The sequence below is a fragment of the Scyliorhinus canicula genome, chromosome 19 (assembly GCF_902713615.1).
Source record: "Scyliorhinus canicula chromosome 19, sScyCan1.1, whole genome shotgun sequence".
Classification (NCBI taxonomy): Eukaryota; Metazoa; Chordata; class Chondrichthyes; order Carcharhiniformes; family Scyliorhinidae; genus Scyliorhinus; species Scyliorhinus canicula.
In genome coordinates, this window is record NC_052164.1 from 35,443,514 (window position 1) to 35,461,045 (window position 17,532).

A 17,532-nucleotide genomic window follows, 5' to 3' on the forward strand; every position below is an offset into this window, starting at 1 on the left:
GCAGGAGATTGGGGATGAGAAAACATCAGCCATGATTGAGTGGCGGAGCAGACTCGATTGGCCGAGTGGCCTAATTCTGCTCCTATGTCTTATGGTCTTATAAACACAGCAGGAGGATAGTTAGATACAGTTTATCCAATAAGCCAATCCAACAAGTTTGATATTATTTGTTAGACAAATAATATCAGATTCTAGGATTACACAAATTCATTCAATTTTGTTTCATTTTTATACACCTGATTTTTAAAAAATAAAAGTGAAGCATCATTTAATTGAAATGTCTTGACCTTCAGAATGAAACTCTTCACTGCCTTGTGTTATCTCCAATAGCTGTTTAATTGGAACTGGTGTAACTAATTAAAATGAAACTAGTTACAATGATACAGTAATAGCTTTTGAGAGTTTTTTTATGATTTGGGTTCAAGACTGTCTTCATTCTGACAGATTATCAGCCCAATTATTAACAACAGAAAATGCACTAAATACCCAGTACATCGGGTAGCATCTGTGGAGAAAACCTCAGAGTTAAAGTTTCAAGTTGATGATCTCACATCTGAGGGTTTGATATTTTTGTTTCCTTCTTTTCAGGACATGTAAACTTCTCTGATGAGGTCACAGCCGGTTTCCGGATCTCTGATGGCATGGTACTTTTCATCGATGCAGCAGAGGGGGTGAGTTAGTTCAGATCTGTAGTAGACCAAAAATAAAAACAATTATTTTCAGAGTATATTTGCTCTAAGATGATTTCCAGGTTCTGGGTATCAAAATGCATGAGTCAAATTCTGGCAGTGGATGTTTAAAAATATTATTCAAATCTATCTCGCATGGAGTGGAAATCTTCTTTTGGACATCAGCATTTGTGTAAAATGGATTCAAGCAGATTTGGCCCATTTATTAGGCGGCTTGAATAAGAGAAGTCTTGTGGGCAGCACAGTGGCGCAGTGGGTTAGCGCCGAGGTCCCAGGTTCAATCCTGGCTCTGGGTCACTGTCTGTGTGGAGTTTGCACATTCTCCCCGTGTTTGCGTGGGTTTCGCCCCCACAACCCAAAAGACGTGCAGGCTGGGTGAATTGGCCACGCTAAATTGCCCCTTAATTAGAAAAAAATTAATTGGGTACTCTAAATTAAAAAAAAAAAAGAATAAGAGAAGTCTTAAAATTTGGCAGTAAGAAGACGACGTGAAAGGCACTATGTAAGGACATTGAAAACATCACATAATCTGATGTGAAGAATGGAAATTTTCAGCTTGTACAATATAGAAACCTCTTGAGATCCATTGTAGGGGAAAGGTAAGGGTCATGTAGATGAAGATTTATTTTTCACGCTTGATTGTTGAGACAAATACTTCGAGTTTATGTGGAAGAAACTTTTCAAAAGCTTTGTTACAAGGTTTTCGCTACAATATATCTGACTTCTTAAAAAATGTTTTGGTGTATAATATGTTTTTGTTTTGGGAACTGCAGGTGATGCTGAACACAGAGAGATTGATTAAACATGCGGTACAGGAGAAGCTAGCTGTTACCGTTTGTATTAATAAAATAGACAGACTCATTTTGGAACTAAAACTGCCTCCAACTGATGCATATTACAAGCTACGTCACATTGTGGATGAAGTCAATGGGTTGCTTAGGTATGCTGTTATTTATGTTTTGAAAATGCATTTAAAATAATAAAATAGTGATGTTCTTTCTACGTCACTGCAGGGAGTATTTTTGTTATCCATTGAAGGTCTTTGCAGTTTTAACCTAATTACTTTTTTCTCAAACTTTGGATCAGATGTGATCTATTAGTGCATGTGCGAATTTAAAAACATCTGAACTTGTGCTATAAACTGCCTCAAAAGAAATCTACATGCTGAGATTGCAACTCCAGTTTATCTTACCTATATTTTTTTTAAAAAGTCAAAATAAAAGGAACTGTTATTTTGCTTTACACAAATATTTCCATATTTGGGTTCTCCTGAATTATTTCAATTTTTTTTTTAAAGAGTTCTGCTTCAGTACACATTATTTCTTCAGTGGCAGGACAAGATAATCAGCCATGGACACCTCCACAGACATTAAGACCCCTTGACCGTGCTGTCTTGCATGGCCTCACCATTCCCATAATCTCAATCATGGATAAGGCTAACTCTGATTACTTCCTTTCATCACTATTCTCCCATATTCATCTCCTGTCCCCTCTAAATGCTACTTCCTTCTGTGTTGGCCAATGGGAAAATAAATTCTGCCCCAATGCATTTACAATTACATTTTCAAAATTACAGCTGCCTAACCTTTGACCTTCCATTCACCCTGACATTTCTGCAGCTGCCAGTCTGCTCAATCACACCCTTAACTCCAACTTCAAGCCCTCATTCTCCACAAACCATCATTCTCTATCTCACCCTGGCCCTCAATATGCATCTAATCTCTACTCCCTTAAATCTAAGGGATGCAGACGAATGGATATGATGGATTAGTTCAGTCATTCACCACTGAACCTGCCTGAATCACATAAAGTACAATTGGGTCCTGCCCTTGTCTGTGAAAACTGCTCACTGCCCCAGAACCATCTTGAAATGCAACGGTAACTCCTGGCTTCTACAACTGCAATCTATCTTCTTAATTCTCTCTCCCTGTCTATTCCACCTTCACCTCTAAACCATGTGAGGAGTCTATGGACTTCTTCTTCACAAAGATTGATACCATCAGATCAGCTCCACGTCCGTCCCTTCCACTAGTCTATCTGACCAAATGCCTGTAAGGCTGCCCCTGTCCTATCTTTCTATCCTATCTTGCCACTCTCTGGGCTAGTCTTGTCCTTCAAATCTGCAATCATCACTCCGCTCCTCAAGAAACTTTTTTGACCCTCCTTCCATGCAAACACTGCCCCATCTAAAATCTCCTTTTCCCCAAAAAAAAATTTTAAGCTTGTGACTTTCCATTCGTCGTGAAACTCGACGTTTCAATCCCTCTGTCCCAGCCAAAGTACCAAAACAGGTAATGTCACTCAGTGACATCCAAGAAACACATTTGCATTAAAATAGAATCCTTACAGTGCAGAAGGAGGCCATTCGGCCCATCTATCTGCACCAAGCCTCCAAAACAGCATCCTACCTAGGCCCACACCCTGCCCTATCCCCGTAACCCCATGCATTGAACAACTATCTAGTATGGGCAATCTAGCATGGCCAATCCACCTAATCATGTCTTTGGACTGCAGGAGTAAACTCAAGGACCTGGCAAAAATCCACACAGACACAGAGAAAACACGCAGACTCCACACCGAAAGACCCCAAGCCAGAATCAAAACCAGGTCCCTGGTGCCGTGACTTTTGACTGTGTCTGATGATGTATTTGGTCTTGAGATAAGCTTCCATTGCATATTCCGCTGTCACTAAGATTTGCTATTTCCATCTCTTGTGATATTGCCTGCCCCTGACCTGCCTCAACTCGACTGTTGCTGAAACTTCCATCCATGTCTTTTTTACCTCTACGCTCCACTATAACGCACACCTGGTTAACCTCCCACATTCTGATTACAGTAAAGTTGAGGTCATCCAAATCTCTGCTGCCTATGCCTTAATGTTCACCAAGTCATGTTCACCCATTCCTTCGGTGCTCACTGACCGACATTGGCTTCCAGTTAAGCAGAACCTTAATTTAAAAAATCATCCATTAAGACACTCTTAAAAGATCTGCCCTGTGACTCAATGTCAAGCGCCTTGGAACCGAACATTGTTGTAATAACATTAAAGCTGCTTTATGAGTGTGTGTTTTGTTTTGTATTCATTCACTGAGCCATCCTAATTGCATTTAAGAGTAGTTTGCTGTGGATCTGGAATCACGTATAGGCCAGATTTCCTTCCCTAAAGGACATTTAAGTAGTGAACCTGATGGGTTTTTAGGACAATTGAAAATTGCTGTTAAACTTTTAATTCCATTTTTTTAACTATCTGCCATGGTGGGATTTGAATCTGGGTTTCTGGGTTATCATCCAGTGACAATACCACTGCGCCATTCTCTTCCCCGTTTGTGTTGTTGGCCAAATGATGCTGAAATATTTTGCCACATTCAAGGTGAGCATCTCTGTTGAGATTTTTTGTCAAGAACCAATGAGATGTCCTCCTCTGCCTTTTCACCCTTTCACTAACTAGATTTTGTGTGCATTTGAATTTCCACAATGCACATTAATTTACTTTAAAAGTAAAAACAGCTATTTTTCATTTGGTGGGCCATGACTTGACATCTGCAGTTCACTGCATGCTATGTTTCTGACCTTGGTTCAAAAGGCAAAACATTATCGGAAGAAGAAAATTAAAGGAAGTGCGACTTTGTTTCATCAATGCACAACCTAATAACTAACTTAAGAGAAGCACATTCAGAGGCCAGAATTAGGTTTCATGCTTTTTTTTTGAACAAGGGTATGGTACATGGTGCAAAAGGATCATCGAATCGAATAAATTATGACTTAGGCGGTGTCAGTTTGCCTGCTGCTGCTATATGTATCTGCTTTCAGCTGAAGCTGCCAACTCTAATCTCATTTGTCTACCTTTATAGAATCTTGAACAGAATAGGAAATCATACAGCTATATATATTTTTTTCTTTCTCTCTGTAGTGTCTATTCAACAGATGAAAACCTGATTGTTTCCCCTCTGTTGGGTAATGTTTGCTTTGCCAGTTCTCAGTACAGTATTTGCTTCACCTTGGGATCCTTTGCCAAGATTTATGCTGATACATATGGTGAGTATTAGTTATAATTTAAAGATGACAGAAAAACATATAGCACTTTTAACCTGCTTCCTTTGTAATACTGATCTATGCATGGTGGTCTATTTTGTTCATTCAGTGAAAGTTAGAAGAACTGGCAGACGTTAAGTGTTCTGCAGTGAAATTTGGCACACAAGCTGTTTGAAACCAGCTCACTCATGCAATCAAAAAGACTAAACAAATGCAGATCTTCTTCGGATGTGACCTAGAATATGAAAATGTGGAAGAACTCCTCCTGTGGTTATACATAGCATTGACCAGAACTTATCTGGAAAATTGTGTTCCATTTTGGGAATATTACCATGAGAAAAATATACTGATCTTAGAAGGTATCCAGGAGCTATTCACCAGGGTTAATACCTGAGACGAGGAGCTTCACTTATGATGATAGGTTGGGCAATATCTTCCCCAGCGATGAAGAGGTTAAGAATTCTTTTGCTGAAACATTTAAAATTACAATAGTTGAGAAGGAAATTATTCTTCTCTCTAATAGGAAACATCTTTTTTGAATTAAAATTAATCTTGGAATGTTATGGAATGCAAAGAGGCCATAGATATAGATGCAATTGAAATATTTAAAAGGGAAGGAAATTTTGAGGAATTAAATGTAATAAGGGATGTAGAGATAGGATGTGAATGCTCAGAATCTTCACCTTTCACATGTTTGGTGTTATTGTACAGTGGTAAGAATATAAGAAAATGCAGGCTATTATGTGCAAATTCCAAAGCACATGTGTGCTTATAGAGATGGGTTCTTTGCACAGTCTGTTCTCCGTGTCGTTAAAGGATATAGTAGTACTGGCAAATAGGCAAAAAAGATTTACAATAACGATGCCAGAACTAAGAGGTGTACTTGTCAGGAAAGATTGAACTGACTATGGTTCTTTTCTCCAGAAAAGAGAAGGCTGAGTGGTGACTTTATAGCGGTCTGTATAAAATAATTTGATTGGACACTTGTAGAATGGGTGATTTCAGTTGTTGGGAAGGCCAAAACCTAGGGGCTGGAAATAAAAGATGGTCACTAATAAATGCAATAGGGAAATTCAAGAGAAATCTCTTTACCCAGAAAATGTGGAACTCGCGATCATAAAGAGTGATTGAGGTAAATGGTACAGACACATTTAAGAGAAAGCTATTTAAACTCACAAGGAAAGAATGGAGGGTTATGCTGACAGGATTCATTGAACAGGGGATTGGAAGAGGCTTGTGGGCAGCATAAATGTCAGTATGAATCAGTTGGGCCAAATGGTCCATTTGTATGCTGCATTTATCTGTTAATCTACTTTAGTTATTTCCACTACCTTCCCTGACAAAACAAAATCCTGAGGCAGTATTAATATTATCATCCTCAACTTTTATTGCTGTTAAATCCAGCCCTCTTTTTAGAGGTGCCAGCTGATCTTCAATTGACTATCTTTGGGAGTCTGAATTATGGCTTCCTAAAATCAGAGAATTTTAATGACTCCTTTGCCTGGACATTATATAGTGCACAGCTGTTAAATATATGCTCCACTGATTTGAGCATTATTCAAGAGGTTTGCAAGAAGAATGTTGCTCTTTTGTGTGGTTGGTTTGGGCGCCTCTAGCCAAACAAATTGGCTGCCCCCCGTATCCTCTTTACTGAGAAATGTTTGAAGGCAAAAATTAGATGTTCTGCATTTAAGATTTTGTATATAGAGAACAAATGTTATGGGTTCCCTTTGATCAATCAAATCACAGAGCTATCTGTAGTCTTTCAAATCCCAGAACAACAAACAAAACAGAACCGGGAGTGTCATGAGACCTGGATGCAGAGGCTTATCAAGACGACAATCTCTGTAGTGCTATTGCCAACAAATTCAAAAACAGTTGATCACTATTTATGTGAGGAAAAATAAATTACATGTGACTGCCACAGAGTTCCTCGCCCACTGTCCTAAAAATAAAATTTGCACCATGGACACTTCATTGAAGAAAAGCTGTAGTTACCATAACACCTTTCAATTGTCCTCAGAACTTGTGTTCTCCCCATGTCCTCATGGGTTTGCTCTTTGCTCCGGTTTCCTCCCATATTCCAAAGATATGCCGGTCAGGTGGATTGTCCATGATCAATTCACAGGGTTACGAGGGTAGAGTGGGAGAATGCCTAGCTAGAGTGCTCTTTCAGAGGGTCAGTGATGACTTTGTTGGGCCAAACGGCCTCCTCTACTATAGGGATTCTATCCCTAATTTCCTAGACTTGACGCTACTCCCCTACTATCCTGTTTACTTAACCCTACTCTGCTGCAATAGATTAATTTCTTCCCCATCAATGCCAGGAGGCATCCAATGAGAAAGTTAAGCTTAAGATGCATTTGAGGGCTGTATGTTACAGAGAATAATTGTGGAGAGAAAATGTTGATGATGTACAAAGATGAAAAGTCATGCGGGCCAAAACAAGAGATGGTGAGGCATGAACTGAAAATTTCAAAAGTGCTTAATTAAGCATGAGCAATAGAGAATTGCTGCAGTCACTGCTTTGGATATTGCCCAAAATGTACCATGGTGTTTTAAAAACATTTTAAAATATTATTTTTCTTTTCAGGGGACATTAACTATATGGAGTTTGCAAAGCGTCTATGGGGTGACATTTACTTCAATCCAAAAACGTAAGTTTTAGCTCATTCAAGTTAGCTCACATTTAGTAGTATCATAATATATGTTTATATATATTTTGCCCTTTTTTAAAAATAAATTTATACTCAAAAATGTAAGAGATGTTAGTGCTGAGGGACAAAGCTTTTCCCATTGCAGGAACTGGGGTCAATTATAGGACAGAGAGCAAACTACTCTCTCTACTGCTTCAACAGCATGCCTCCAAACTCAGAAAAACAACCTCTTCATTCTCAGGATATGGTATAGCTTGCACCTCCTGCATTTTTCCCCATCACTAGCTTTCCTTGAAAAAGTAAACCTTGAACCCTTGCAGTCCATTTGGAGAAGGTACCTGCACAATTCTATCAGTAAAAGGTCCAGGATTTTGACCCAGACGCAATGAATGAATGACAATATATGTTCACAATATATGTTCACAGTGGAATGTGTGCAACCTTAAGCTTCCTGAGCACCCGCTGCCCTTGTTCTTCTAGGTGGGAGAGGTTATGGGTTTGGGTGGTGTTGCTGTCAGAGCCTTCTGAGTTGCTGCATTGGATCTTGTGTTATGGGCCAGGGTTTAGAGAACCCCAAAGTGTATCATGGAGTTCACCTGACCCACACCTTTTAATAGATTGTGGTATGGGGAGTACACGGCCCACTCTACAGGTGTGGTACAGCAGAAATGGAAAAGTATTTTTTAAAGCAAAACAATGTTTATTCTATGAACTCAAGTTAACCTTTTTGAAACATGAAATTAAATGAAAATTGCTTATTGTCAGAAGTAGGCTTCAAATGAAGTTACTGTGAAAAGCCCTTAGTCGCCACATTCCGGCGCCTGTTCGGGGAGGCTAGTACGGGACATACAGTGAACATCTTGGCAACCATCAATTCAAATACAACCCCCCAAAGAATACAACACTAAGTAATGCTTTCGCTGTCCTTTTAACATCCGGAAGACTTACAAAAGAAACACCTTTTAACAGAAGCACATCAGATTAAAGTCACTATTGAAAACATTTATAATTCTGAATTCACCAAATGATCAAGAGATAGTCTTGATGGCAGAGAGAACAGCAGTACACCTGCTTGGCCTGGCTTCAGCCTCCAACACTGAAAACGAAACTAAAACATACCCTGCAGCCTGCTCAAAAACAAAGTAAAAAGCTGACTGACTGCCTAGCTCCACCCACTCTGACATTTACTACAGTAGTAAACACCCATTTCTTAACGGTACTCTCACATGACACTTGTTAGTACACAAGGAACCATAATAATAATCTTTATTAGTGCCACAAGTAGACTTACATTAACACTTCAATTAAGTTACTGTGAAAATCCCCTGGTCAGCCACACTATGGCGCCTGTTCGGGTATACTGAAGGAGAATTCAGAATGTCTAATTCACTGAACAGGTCTTGTGGGAGGAAACCGGAGCATCCGGAGGAAACCCATGCAGACACGGGGGAAAACGTGCAGACTCCGCACGGACAGTGACCCAAGCCGGGAATTGAACCCGGGTCCCTGGCGCTGTGAAGCAACAGTGCTTACCGTGCACACAATGATGGTGGAGGTTCAAGGTGGTGGACGGGCCGATTAAGCAGACGGCTTTATCTGTGCATCGTATTTTCTTTCTTATTTGTTGATATAGCTGCACCCATCTAGTGTTAATCTCCTAATTAACTTCAGAATTGATAGTAGATATAATTGACGGCTGAAATGGTACTGAAAAACTTAAAATAGCTTACCAGCTTCCTATAAAGTAATGGATTGTGGGCTATATGGCATAACGCTTCTGTGCAGTATCCAACCTTCCATAAGCAATACCACTTGAGGCATTTCAGTAAACCACCAGTAGTGCAAAATGACTTGCTGGTAAGGAATCTTAAGGATGGATTTATATTACAACTACAACCTTAATGTGAAGCAGCTTTACTTTGCAACTACATTCCACATATGGAGTAATTGCAACCTAAATCTAGAAGCTGAGCGCAACCTGATAGCTCAGTGACTTCTGTGCAGTGACAGGCTGGGCTCTACCATCAAAATTAAGTTGCCTCAACAGAGTACAAATTGCTCCCATCAATGCCAAACTTGTACTATTAATGCACTTCAGGAGATTCACCCTGGGACACCTTCCAGTAACTAGCTAAGTGGCATTGATCGAAGAGTTGGTCCTTGCTAACTCTCTTCGCACAAAAGGTGAAAGGCAAGACTTCTAAAATGCATATTTTAAAATGCTTAGCAAATTAATTGGCTTGTTAAATTTCATTTGCACTTAAGTTCTTGTTTAAATATAACTTTTCAAAATTGATTTCCAGCTAATGCACACAAATATATTATTCTTTCAGGCGGAAGTTTACTAAGAAGGCACCAACCAGTAATTCTCAGAGAAGTTTTGTAGAGTTCATCCTGGAGCCTGTCTATAAGATTCTTTCTCAGGTATATATAGCAAAAATGTATTATTGACACACTGCATAAGCGAAACAGTTGATGCTACTTTGGTTATATGGCAATAATTTAGTCCATGGTAAAATACTACAGCTGTTGGAAGTCTGAAACAAAACCAAAGGTGGACGCGTGATCTATTCACAACCCTTAATTGACTCACCTAACTAAACTTAAAAAGCTTTTGGAGTAATGTTCAGAATTGTTAGACGGGAAATTGCCTCATGGGATTAGTAGGGGTGAGGATAGAAGTAAGAATACCACCTCTGGGAGTAAGTGAAGAAAAAAATGTATTTTGAGTTTTCATTATAAAGCAGGGATGTCAATTTCAATTCCGCTGGGAGACTTACTAAAGCTGGTCACATGTAATGCACAGGTTGTTGGTGATGTCGATACTACTCTGCCACGCACATTGGATGAGCTTGGTATTCATTTAACAAAAGAGGAATTAAAGCTCAACATCAGGCCCTTGCTGCGACTCGTCTGCAAGAAATTCTTTGGAGACTTCACAGGTAATTTAATGGTCAGCTATTTAAAGTTGAACAGGTAGAACTGTCATTTCTTACATTTGTTCCTGATGTGAAATTAAAATTGCATGAGCACTACATTTAGAAGGGAGTTGAACAATGGGGAAGGAGAATCTGCATAAAATAGATGAAACCAGTAATTATAATTTGGAAAAGTGTCCCGGTTTGTGGGCAATATTATATTTATAATATGTAAATAGAAAATTGCAAGTACTGTATTTTGTATACTGTAAATTTACACAATTTCTGGAAGAGCAAGCAGATGGTGCCGTAAAGAGACATGCTAGGGTAAATAGGTGCATTTTAATATGCAGAAACTTCTAGATCACCCATAACCTACACCATAGGAAATAAGCTCAGAAGACCTGAATTATTGATTGGTTAATATATTCCCAACATTTCCAAATGTGGATATTTTGGTGCCTAATATTTACAAACTTATAACCACTGCGGTTCAGGTGTAATTTCTCTCATTGGCTAGTCACAATTGGAGAAAGATTTACTGAATTACATTCATCCATCTCCTATTTATTATTAGAACCTGATTTGTAAAATCAAATAGACAGATTCTGTTCAGTAGATTTATAACATTTGCCGTTTTTGGTGTGGAAATAGTGTTGCTGTAGTTTGAAAAGAGACTTTGTGCAAGGAATCAGAATCTATCATTCTGTTCAGTGGATTTACAGCAGTCTGTTTTGGTGTGGAAATAGTGTTGCTGTAGTTTTAGAAGAAACTTTAGCTTCAGGAAGCCTTGTATAATGACCCTCCATAACCAATGTAACTTTTCTGCAGGCTTGGTAGATATGTGTGTGCAACATATACCATCCCCACAATCTGGTGCAAGGAGTAAAATCGAACATACATATACAGGTGGCCTGGATTTGGATCTTGGCGAAACTATGCTAGAATGTGATCCTGATGTAAGTAAAAAAATATATTTACTTTATTGGTTTCTCAAAGCTTTTACTTGGTAATTAATCCTGTTTTTCTTTGGTCCACTTATCTTGATAATTTTACAGCTGATAGCCTAATTCCAGAAAATGTCTGGGACAACCCAGTATTTATTGACAGGTTAGGAATTGAAGTATTTTATTGGTGGTGTTTTGTCTGCTCTGCCTCTTTACAAAAAAACACTCACAATACTTGTTTTCTTGGCAGGTATTTCATATTCTTCACATTTCTCTAACTTGTAACTCTTGTGAAATGCGTAGAACTCATATTTTATGATCACACAGGGCCCTCTGATGTGCCACACCACCAAGATGTACAGTACAGAGGATGGTGTACAGTTCCATGCATTTGGTAGGGTGTTGAGTGGAACCATTCATGCCGGGCAGCCAGTGAAAGTACTTGGCGAGAACTACACACTGGAGGATGAGGAAGATTCACAAATCTGCACCGTCGGCAGGCTGTGGATTTCAGTTGCAAGGTGCTTATTGAGAATATTTTTACCAATAAATTTGGATAGTAATTTGATCGCTTTAGCCCCAAGAGCTATATATAACTCCTTCTTGAAAACATATAGGGTGGTATTCTCCGCTAAGGCCAACAATCGCGGAGACCTCGGGGCCCGCTCCCCGCACCTAATTCACCCCCACCCGCGTCGTGAGCTCGGCCGTGGTTCACGAAGTCCTCGGGGGCCCGCTCCCCGCACCTAATTCACCCCCACCCGGGGGGCTAGGAGCAGGCCCCCGTCGTTCCCGCCATGACCTCAGCCGGCAGAAATGACGCATGAACGGCACTTTTCATGATGTCATCCACGCATGCGCGGATGACATCACCGCGCAGACGGCACAAATCCGCGCATGCGCTGTGCCGTCTGTCTTCACTGCCGCCCGGCAAGACGTGGCGGCTTGATCTTGCCGGACGGCGGAGGGGGAAGAGTGCGTCCCTTTTGGACGATGGCCCGACGATCGGTGGGCTCCGATTGCGGGCCTGTCCCCTCTGGAGCACAGTCGCGGTGCTCCTGTCCAAATCGGGCCCCTAGATGCCCCAAATGGGCATCTGCTGCCCGTTTCACGAATGCAGCGACCAGGTGTGGTTGCTGCTGTGGTGAAACGGGCGTGAAGGGCCGGCCGCTCGGCCCATCGGGCTTGGAGAATCGCCGCTCGCCGTTTATTTTTCCGAGAGGGGGGGAGAATCGCGGGGGTGCCAGGGGGGGCGTAAAAAATGTCGGGAGGCCCTCCCGCGATTCTCCCAGGCCGCATGGGGAGCGGAGAATTCCGCCCATAATGTTTTGGCCTCAACTGCTTTCTGTGGCAGAGAATTCCACAGACTTGCCACTCTGAGTGAAGAAATTTCTCCTCATTTCAGTCCGAAATGGTTTGCCACCCATCCTCAGACAGTAACCCCTGATTCTAGACTCCACTGCCATTGGGAACTTGTGTCTGTTCCTGATAGAATTTTATAGGTTTACGAGATTTCTCCACCCCCTCTTTCCCCCCCCCCCCCCCCTCTTCCACTGCCGCAATTTTTCCGAACTCTAGTGAATATAAACCTAACCGAGTCAATTGCTCCTCCTAAATCAGTCCTGCCATTCCTGGAAATAAGCCTGGTAAACCTTTGCTGCACTCTCTCCATAGCAAGAAAATCCTCCCTCAAATAAGGAGACCAAAACGGCACACAATATTCCAGGTGTGGTCTCACCAAGACTCTGTATAACTGCAGCAAGACATCCCTGCTTGTACTCAAATCCTCTTGCTATGAAGGCCAATACACTATTTGTTGCCTTCACCGCCTCCTACTCCTGCATGCTTACTTTCAGCAACTGGTGTACATGGACACCCAGGTCTCGTTGCACATTCTCATTTCTCAATCTGTAGCCATTCAGATAATCCACCTTCCTGTTTTTGCTACAAGTAGCTAATCTAACATTATGTTGCATCTGCCATGCCCATTTTTGTCCATTCACTCAACTTGCCAAATCACACTAAAGCAGTTTTGCATCCTCCTCATGGCTCACCCACCCAGCTTTGTGTCATCTGCAAATTTGGAAATATTTAGTTCCCTCATCTAAATCATTAATATACATTGTGACTAGCTGGGGTCCTATCACTGACCCCTGCGGTGCTCCATTAGTCACTGCTTCCCATTTGGAAAAAGACCCATTTATTCCTCAATTTGTTTCCTGTTTGCCAGCCAGTTTTCTATCCATCTCAGTGCTCCACCCCCAATCTCATGTGCTTTCATTTTACACACTAATCTCTTACGTGGGACCTTTGAAAAGCCTTCTGAAAGTCCAAATAAACCACATCCACTGGCTCCCCCTCATTAACTCTACTAGTTACCACATCAAATAATTCCAATAGATTTATTAAGCATGATTTCCCTTTCCTAGATCCATGCTGACTCTGTCCGATCCTACCACTGTTTTCCAAATGCTCTGCTATTATATCTTTTATATGGACTCTAGCATTTTCCCTATTGCCGACGTTGGGCTTACTGTTCTATAATTCTCTGTTTTCTCTCGACCTTCCTTTTTAAATAGGGGGTTACATTAACTGACCTCCAATTCGTAGGAACTGTTGCAGAGTTTATAGAATCTTGGAAGATGGGCACCTGGCCAATCCACATCCAACAACCTGCTCTGAAAACTACACTTTAAACAGCTGTGACAAATTCCATCACAGCAGCTGAGAAAATCCATTGCGTTCTAAAACAATCCGCATCGTTCTAATAGTAAAGGTCAATTTGCTCGCATATCCCAATGTTAATGTATCCTTTAAGAAATTCCAGGATCAGGAATGGGAGCTAACAAAATCAAATTGGTCGTTCCTTGTGCCTTACCCTATCTGTGCCCAAATTTCATTGAAAGCTGTCCATTAATTTTTGGGATGTACTGTTTACAGACTAACAAACAGAGTAAAACATTACCTCTGCCTGTAATTCGCTTACTATTTAGCAGCACAATTGCATAAGGTATTGCTTGAACCTCTGCAATATTTATTAAAATATGCACATTTTAATAATCCGAGAACGGATTCCTCGTGGATCTGTATAATTACAAAAAAGTTAACATTATTGAATTCTTCACTATTTCTTCTATATAAAAATGTTATGTGATTTATCCTTTCTTTAAGATATCATATCGAGGTTAACAGAGTTCCAGCTGGTAACTGGGTTCTCATAGAAGGAGTAGACCAACCCATCGTAAAGACCGCTACCATCACAGAGCCAAGAGGCAATGATGAGGTAAAACATTTTAGCGTAATTAAAAACAGCATTTGAAATGAAGGTGGTTACATAATAAATTTTGTGTAGTTTTACTTTAGATCTTGAGACAAAAATGACGGAATACACCTGTTGGGATTTACTGGTGCCTACATTGCAATTGATCAGTTAAGTGATTGCTTAAAATTCATGGCCGCTGGTAAATATCGGAGAAAAAAAGCAATGCCTTGGCAGACAACAAAATGGAGGTTCCCTCAATCATTCACTGTAAATTTGACAGACGAACCACAGAACAAGATTAAAAACAACATATATTGTATTTATGGCATGTTCTGGAAGAAATCTGGCTGCCTTCAAGTTTCTCTGTTTCATACATGAACATAGGAATTTATACCTGACTGATTTTGATTTCTAATTTCAGGCTCAGATCTTCAGGCCTCTCAAGTTTAATACAGCATCAGTCATTAAAATAGCTGTGGAACCTGTCAACCCATCTGAGCTTCCAAAAATGTTAGACGGCTTAAGAAAAGTCAACAAAAGCTACCCATCATTAACTACTAAGGTATGAATGCAAATAGCATTGCTCAGAAAGGTTGTACATTCTTGAAGAAAAAACTTCCGTGTATATCGTACGGATATGAGAAATGGGTCCTCTGGTCCCTCAAGTCTGCTCCCTCTTCAATAAGATCGGGACTCTCATCTTCTATATTAACTCAACTTTTCATGACCTCTGGACAGCAAAAACGCTCTACAGCCATTGAAGTATTTTTCCAAGTGCCGTCACTGATTGAATTCATGGAATGTGGCAGCAATTTATGCACAGTGAGGTCCCATAGACAGCAATGAGATAATGGTTAGATGATCTGTTTTTGTGACATTGGTTTGAGTGATAAATATTGGCCCAGACACAGGCGAGAGGTTTCCTGTATTACGATTCCAGACCAGACCCCAACCGAAACCCCAATATTTTAGTTTATTCTAAGACTGTGTGGAAAGAACAGTTCCCTCCAGGAGTGATTGCATGAAAAACTTGTGCTTTGGTATTTGTGAAACAAAACCTTATGAATGCAATATCAAACTTTTAACTTCACATGCAAAAAGAAAAGCTTACAATTACCCCTCATCACAACTATACAATTTCCCATTAAACAAGAAGAAGTTAAACATATAGCTTTTAATCCATCTTAAAATTAGCAGGGCGTGGAGTAATTATTGCTTTATAAAATAGATTTGCCTCCGGTTGGAACCCTCTCAGACTTTGGCTGAATGACTTCAAATAGCTCCGTTAACTAGGTTGTTTCAGCCTCTTTTCCTTGTCTTCAGACAGTGAGTAAATTTTAAGGACGGGGTAATACTGATTTTTTAATTAGTAATGGGTTGAAGGGTTACGGAGAATGCCTCCTCCTAGTTATTATGTTCCAAGAAATAACTATTCTGTCTAATCCCACCTTCCCGCTCTTGGTCAGTAGCCCTGTAGGTAACAGCACCTCAAGCACAAATCTGGTGTTCTTGATTAATAGGGCGAATTCTTGAATGATAAAAGGGATCGGGGTTATGGGGAGAACGCAGGAGAATGGGGATGAGAACATATCAGCCATGATTGAATGGCGGAGCAGAGTTCATGGGCCAAATAGTCTAATTCTGCTCCTAGCCTAATTCTCCTCCTATATCATATGGTCAATTTCATTTGCTATTTACTAGAAGCTAAACAAAATACTTTTTTAAAAAACAAAAAAACATGACCATCGCAGCCAATACACTATACCCCCAGGCTTTTAACTTTTATCCCAATATTTAGGCGCCAATATTCCTAAAATCCTCCAATCGTCGCAACTGCTGTTGTTTTTTTTTTTTGCATTACCCTGATCGTTCACACCGGACCTCCGTTAGGATCTCATTCAAAATGCAGTACCCCCGACAATACAGTCCTCCCTCAGCGCTACTGTGCTGGGAGTATTAGTCTAGATTTTGTGTTCAAGACTGTGGAAGGGTCTTGAATCCACAGTGTTCAGACTCCGAAGTAGACACAGGAGTGCTACCAATGAGCTACTATTGACGCCTTTTAATTTTGGGGCCACATATCACTTCTCAAATTCTTCACACTTTAAACAGAAGTGCTCTTTATTCATTTTTGCCAGTGTTTACAAGAAAGTGCTGTACTTCATGTAAATATAATGGAGTTCACCTCTTGGAAAAGCAAAACATAAGGGGCAGACTGTAAGACATCTGACAACATTAATAATTTCTAAGCGTATGAAGCAAGCATATTTTTAAATTGAGAAAAAACAATCTACAAGTAACTGAAGCATTTTGAAGTTAAGGATATAATGACCGAATTCTCCTGCTGGCAGTGCACCCCTACCCACTGGTTTCCTGGCAGCGTGGGGTGGCTTCAATGGGAAACGCCATTGACTAAGCGGCGGGAAAAGAGAATGGCACGCTGCCAAGAAACACATCTGGGAGACCAGAGAATCCCACCCCAATTTATATTTATTTATATAAAGTGCATTGCCCGTTTCAACAGAAGTACAGACTGCATTAAACATTTACTTTTTAAACATTTTTCACGGCATGTCGTCATCACCTGGCTGGGCCAGCAATTTATTGTCCTTGAGAAGGTGGTGGTGAGCCATCTTGATGGAGAAAATGAAAAAAATGTGAAATAAATATTGAATATTGCAATTTCTGATAGAGAAAAATAAAAGTTAAATCCACTTGAACCTTCATCAGTGAGAACTTGGAAGTTTCTACCATTACTTTCTACCATTACTAAGTATTTTCTAAAGGCAACTTGTTATAGTCCCTGAACTACTGTAATATATTTCCTGTGTGAACCTCTGGTGGAAGGATTTCATTATTGTGGTATATCTAATGAGTTATAAGCATATTTACAATTTTGCCACACATGGAACACACACAAAATCTACCCATTGACTCTTAAAGGTCATGGCAACAAAACTATTACTGCTGTTAATTAAATAATAGTGAGCAATTTAGCTCCTTATCGATGATAATAATTGTTCATAA

At 40.2% G+C, this 17,532-nt stretch overlaps 1 protein-coding gene and 1 long non-coding RNA gene across 3 annotated transcripts in view; one reads left to right on the forward strand and one right to left on the reverse strand.

Annotated features, from left to right (window-relative positions):
* The window catches only part of eftud2 (elongation factor Tu GTP binding domain containing 2), a 144,046-nt gene that overhangs the window by 105,555 nt on the left and 20,959 nt on the right, over positions 1-17,532 (forward strand). For both annotated transcript variants that reach the window (XM_038779001.1, XM_038779000.1), the window contains exons 9-18: positions 589-671; positions 1,463-1,629; positions 4,600-4,724; positions 7,315-7,378; positions 9,712-9,802; positions 10,185-10,320; positions 11,128-11,255; positions 11,571-11,764; positions 14,415-14,526; positions 14,927-15,067. In XM_038779001.1, coding sequence (XP_038634929.1) covers positions 589-671; positions 1,463-1,629; positions 4,600-4,724; positions 7,315-7,378; positions 9,712-9,802; positions 10,185-10,320; positions 11,128-11,255; positions 11,571-11,764; positions 14,415-14,526; positions 14,927-15,067 — 1,241 coding nt within the window. The remainder of the gene's footprint in view (positions 1-588; positions 672-1,462; positions 1,630-4,599; positions 4,725-7,314; positions 7,379-9,711; positions 9,803-10,184; positions 10,321-11,127; positions 11,256-11,570; positions 11,765-14,414; positions 14,527-14,926; positions 15,068-17,532) is intronic.
* On the reverse strand, positions 318-17,127 carry LOC119954113. Its single transcript, XR_005458167.1, has 2 exons — positions 17,056-17,127; positions 318-687 (listed from the first exon to the last, which is right to left on the reverse strand). It is a non-coding gene; the product is annotated as an uncharacterized LOC119954113 (long non-coding RNA).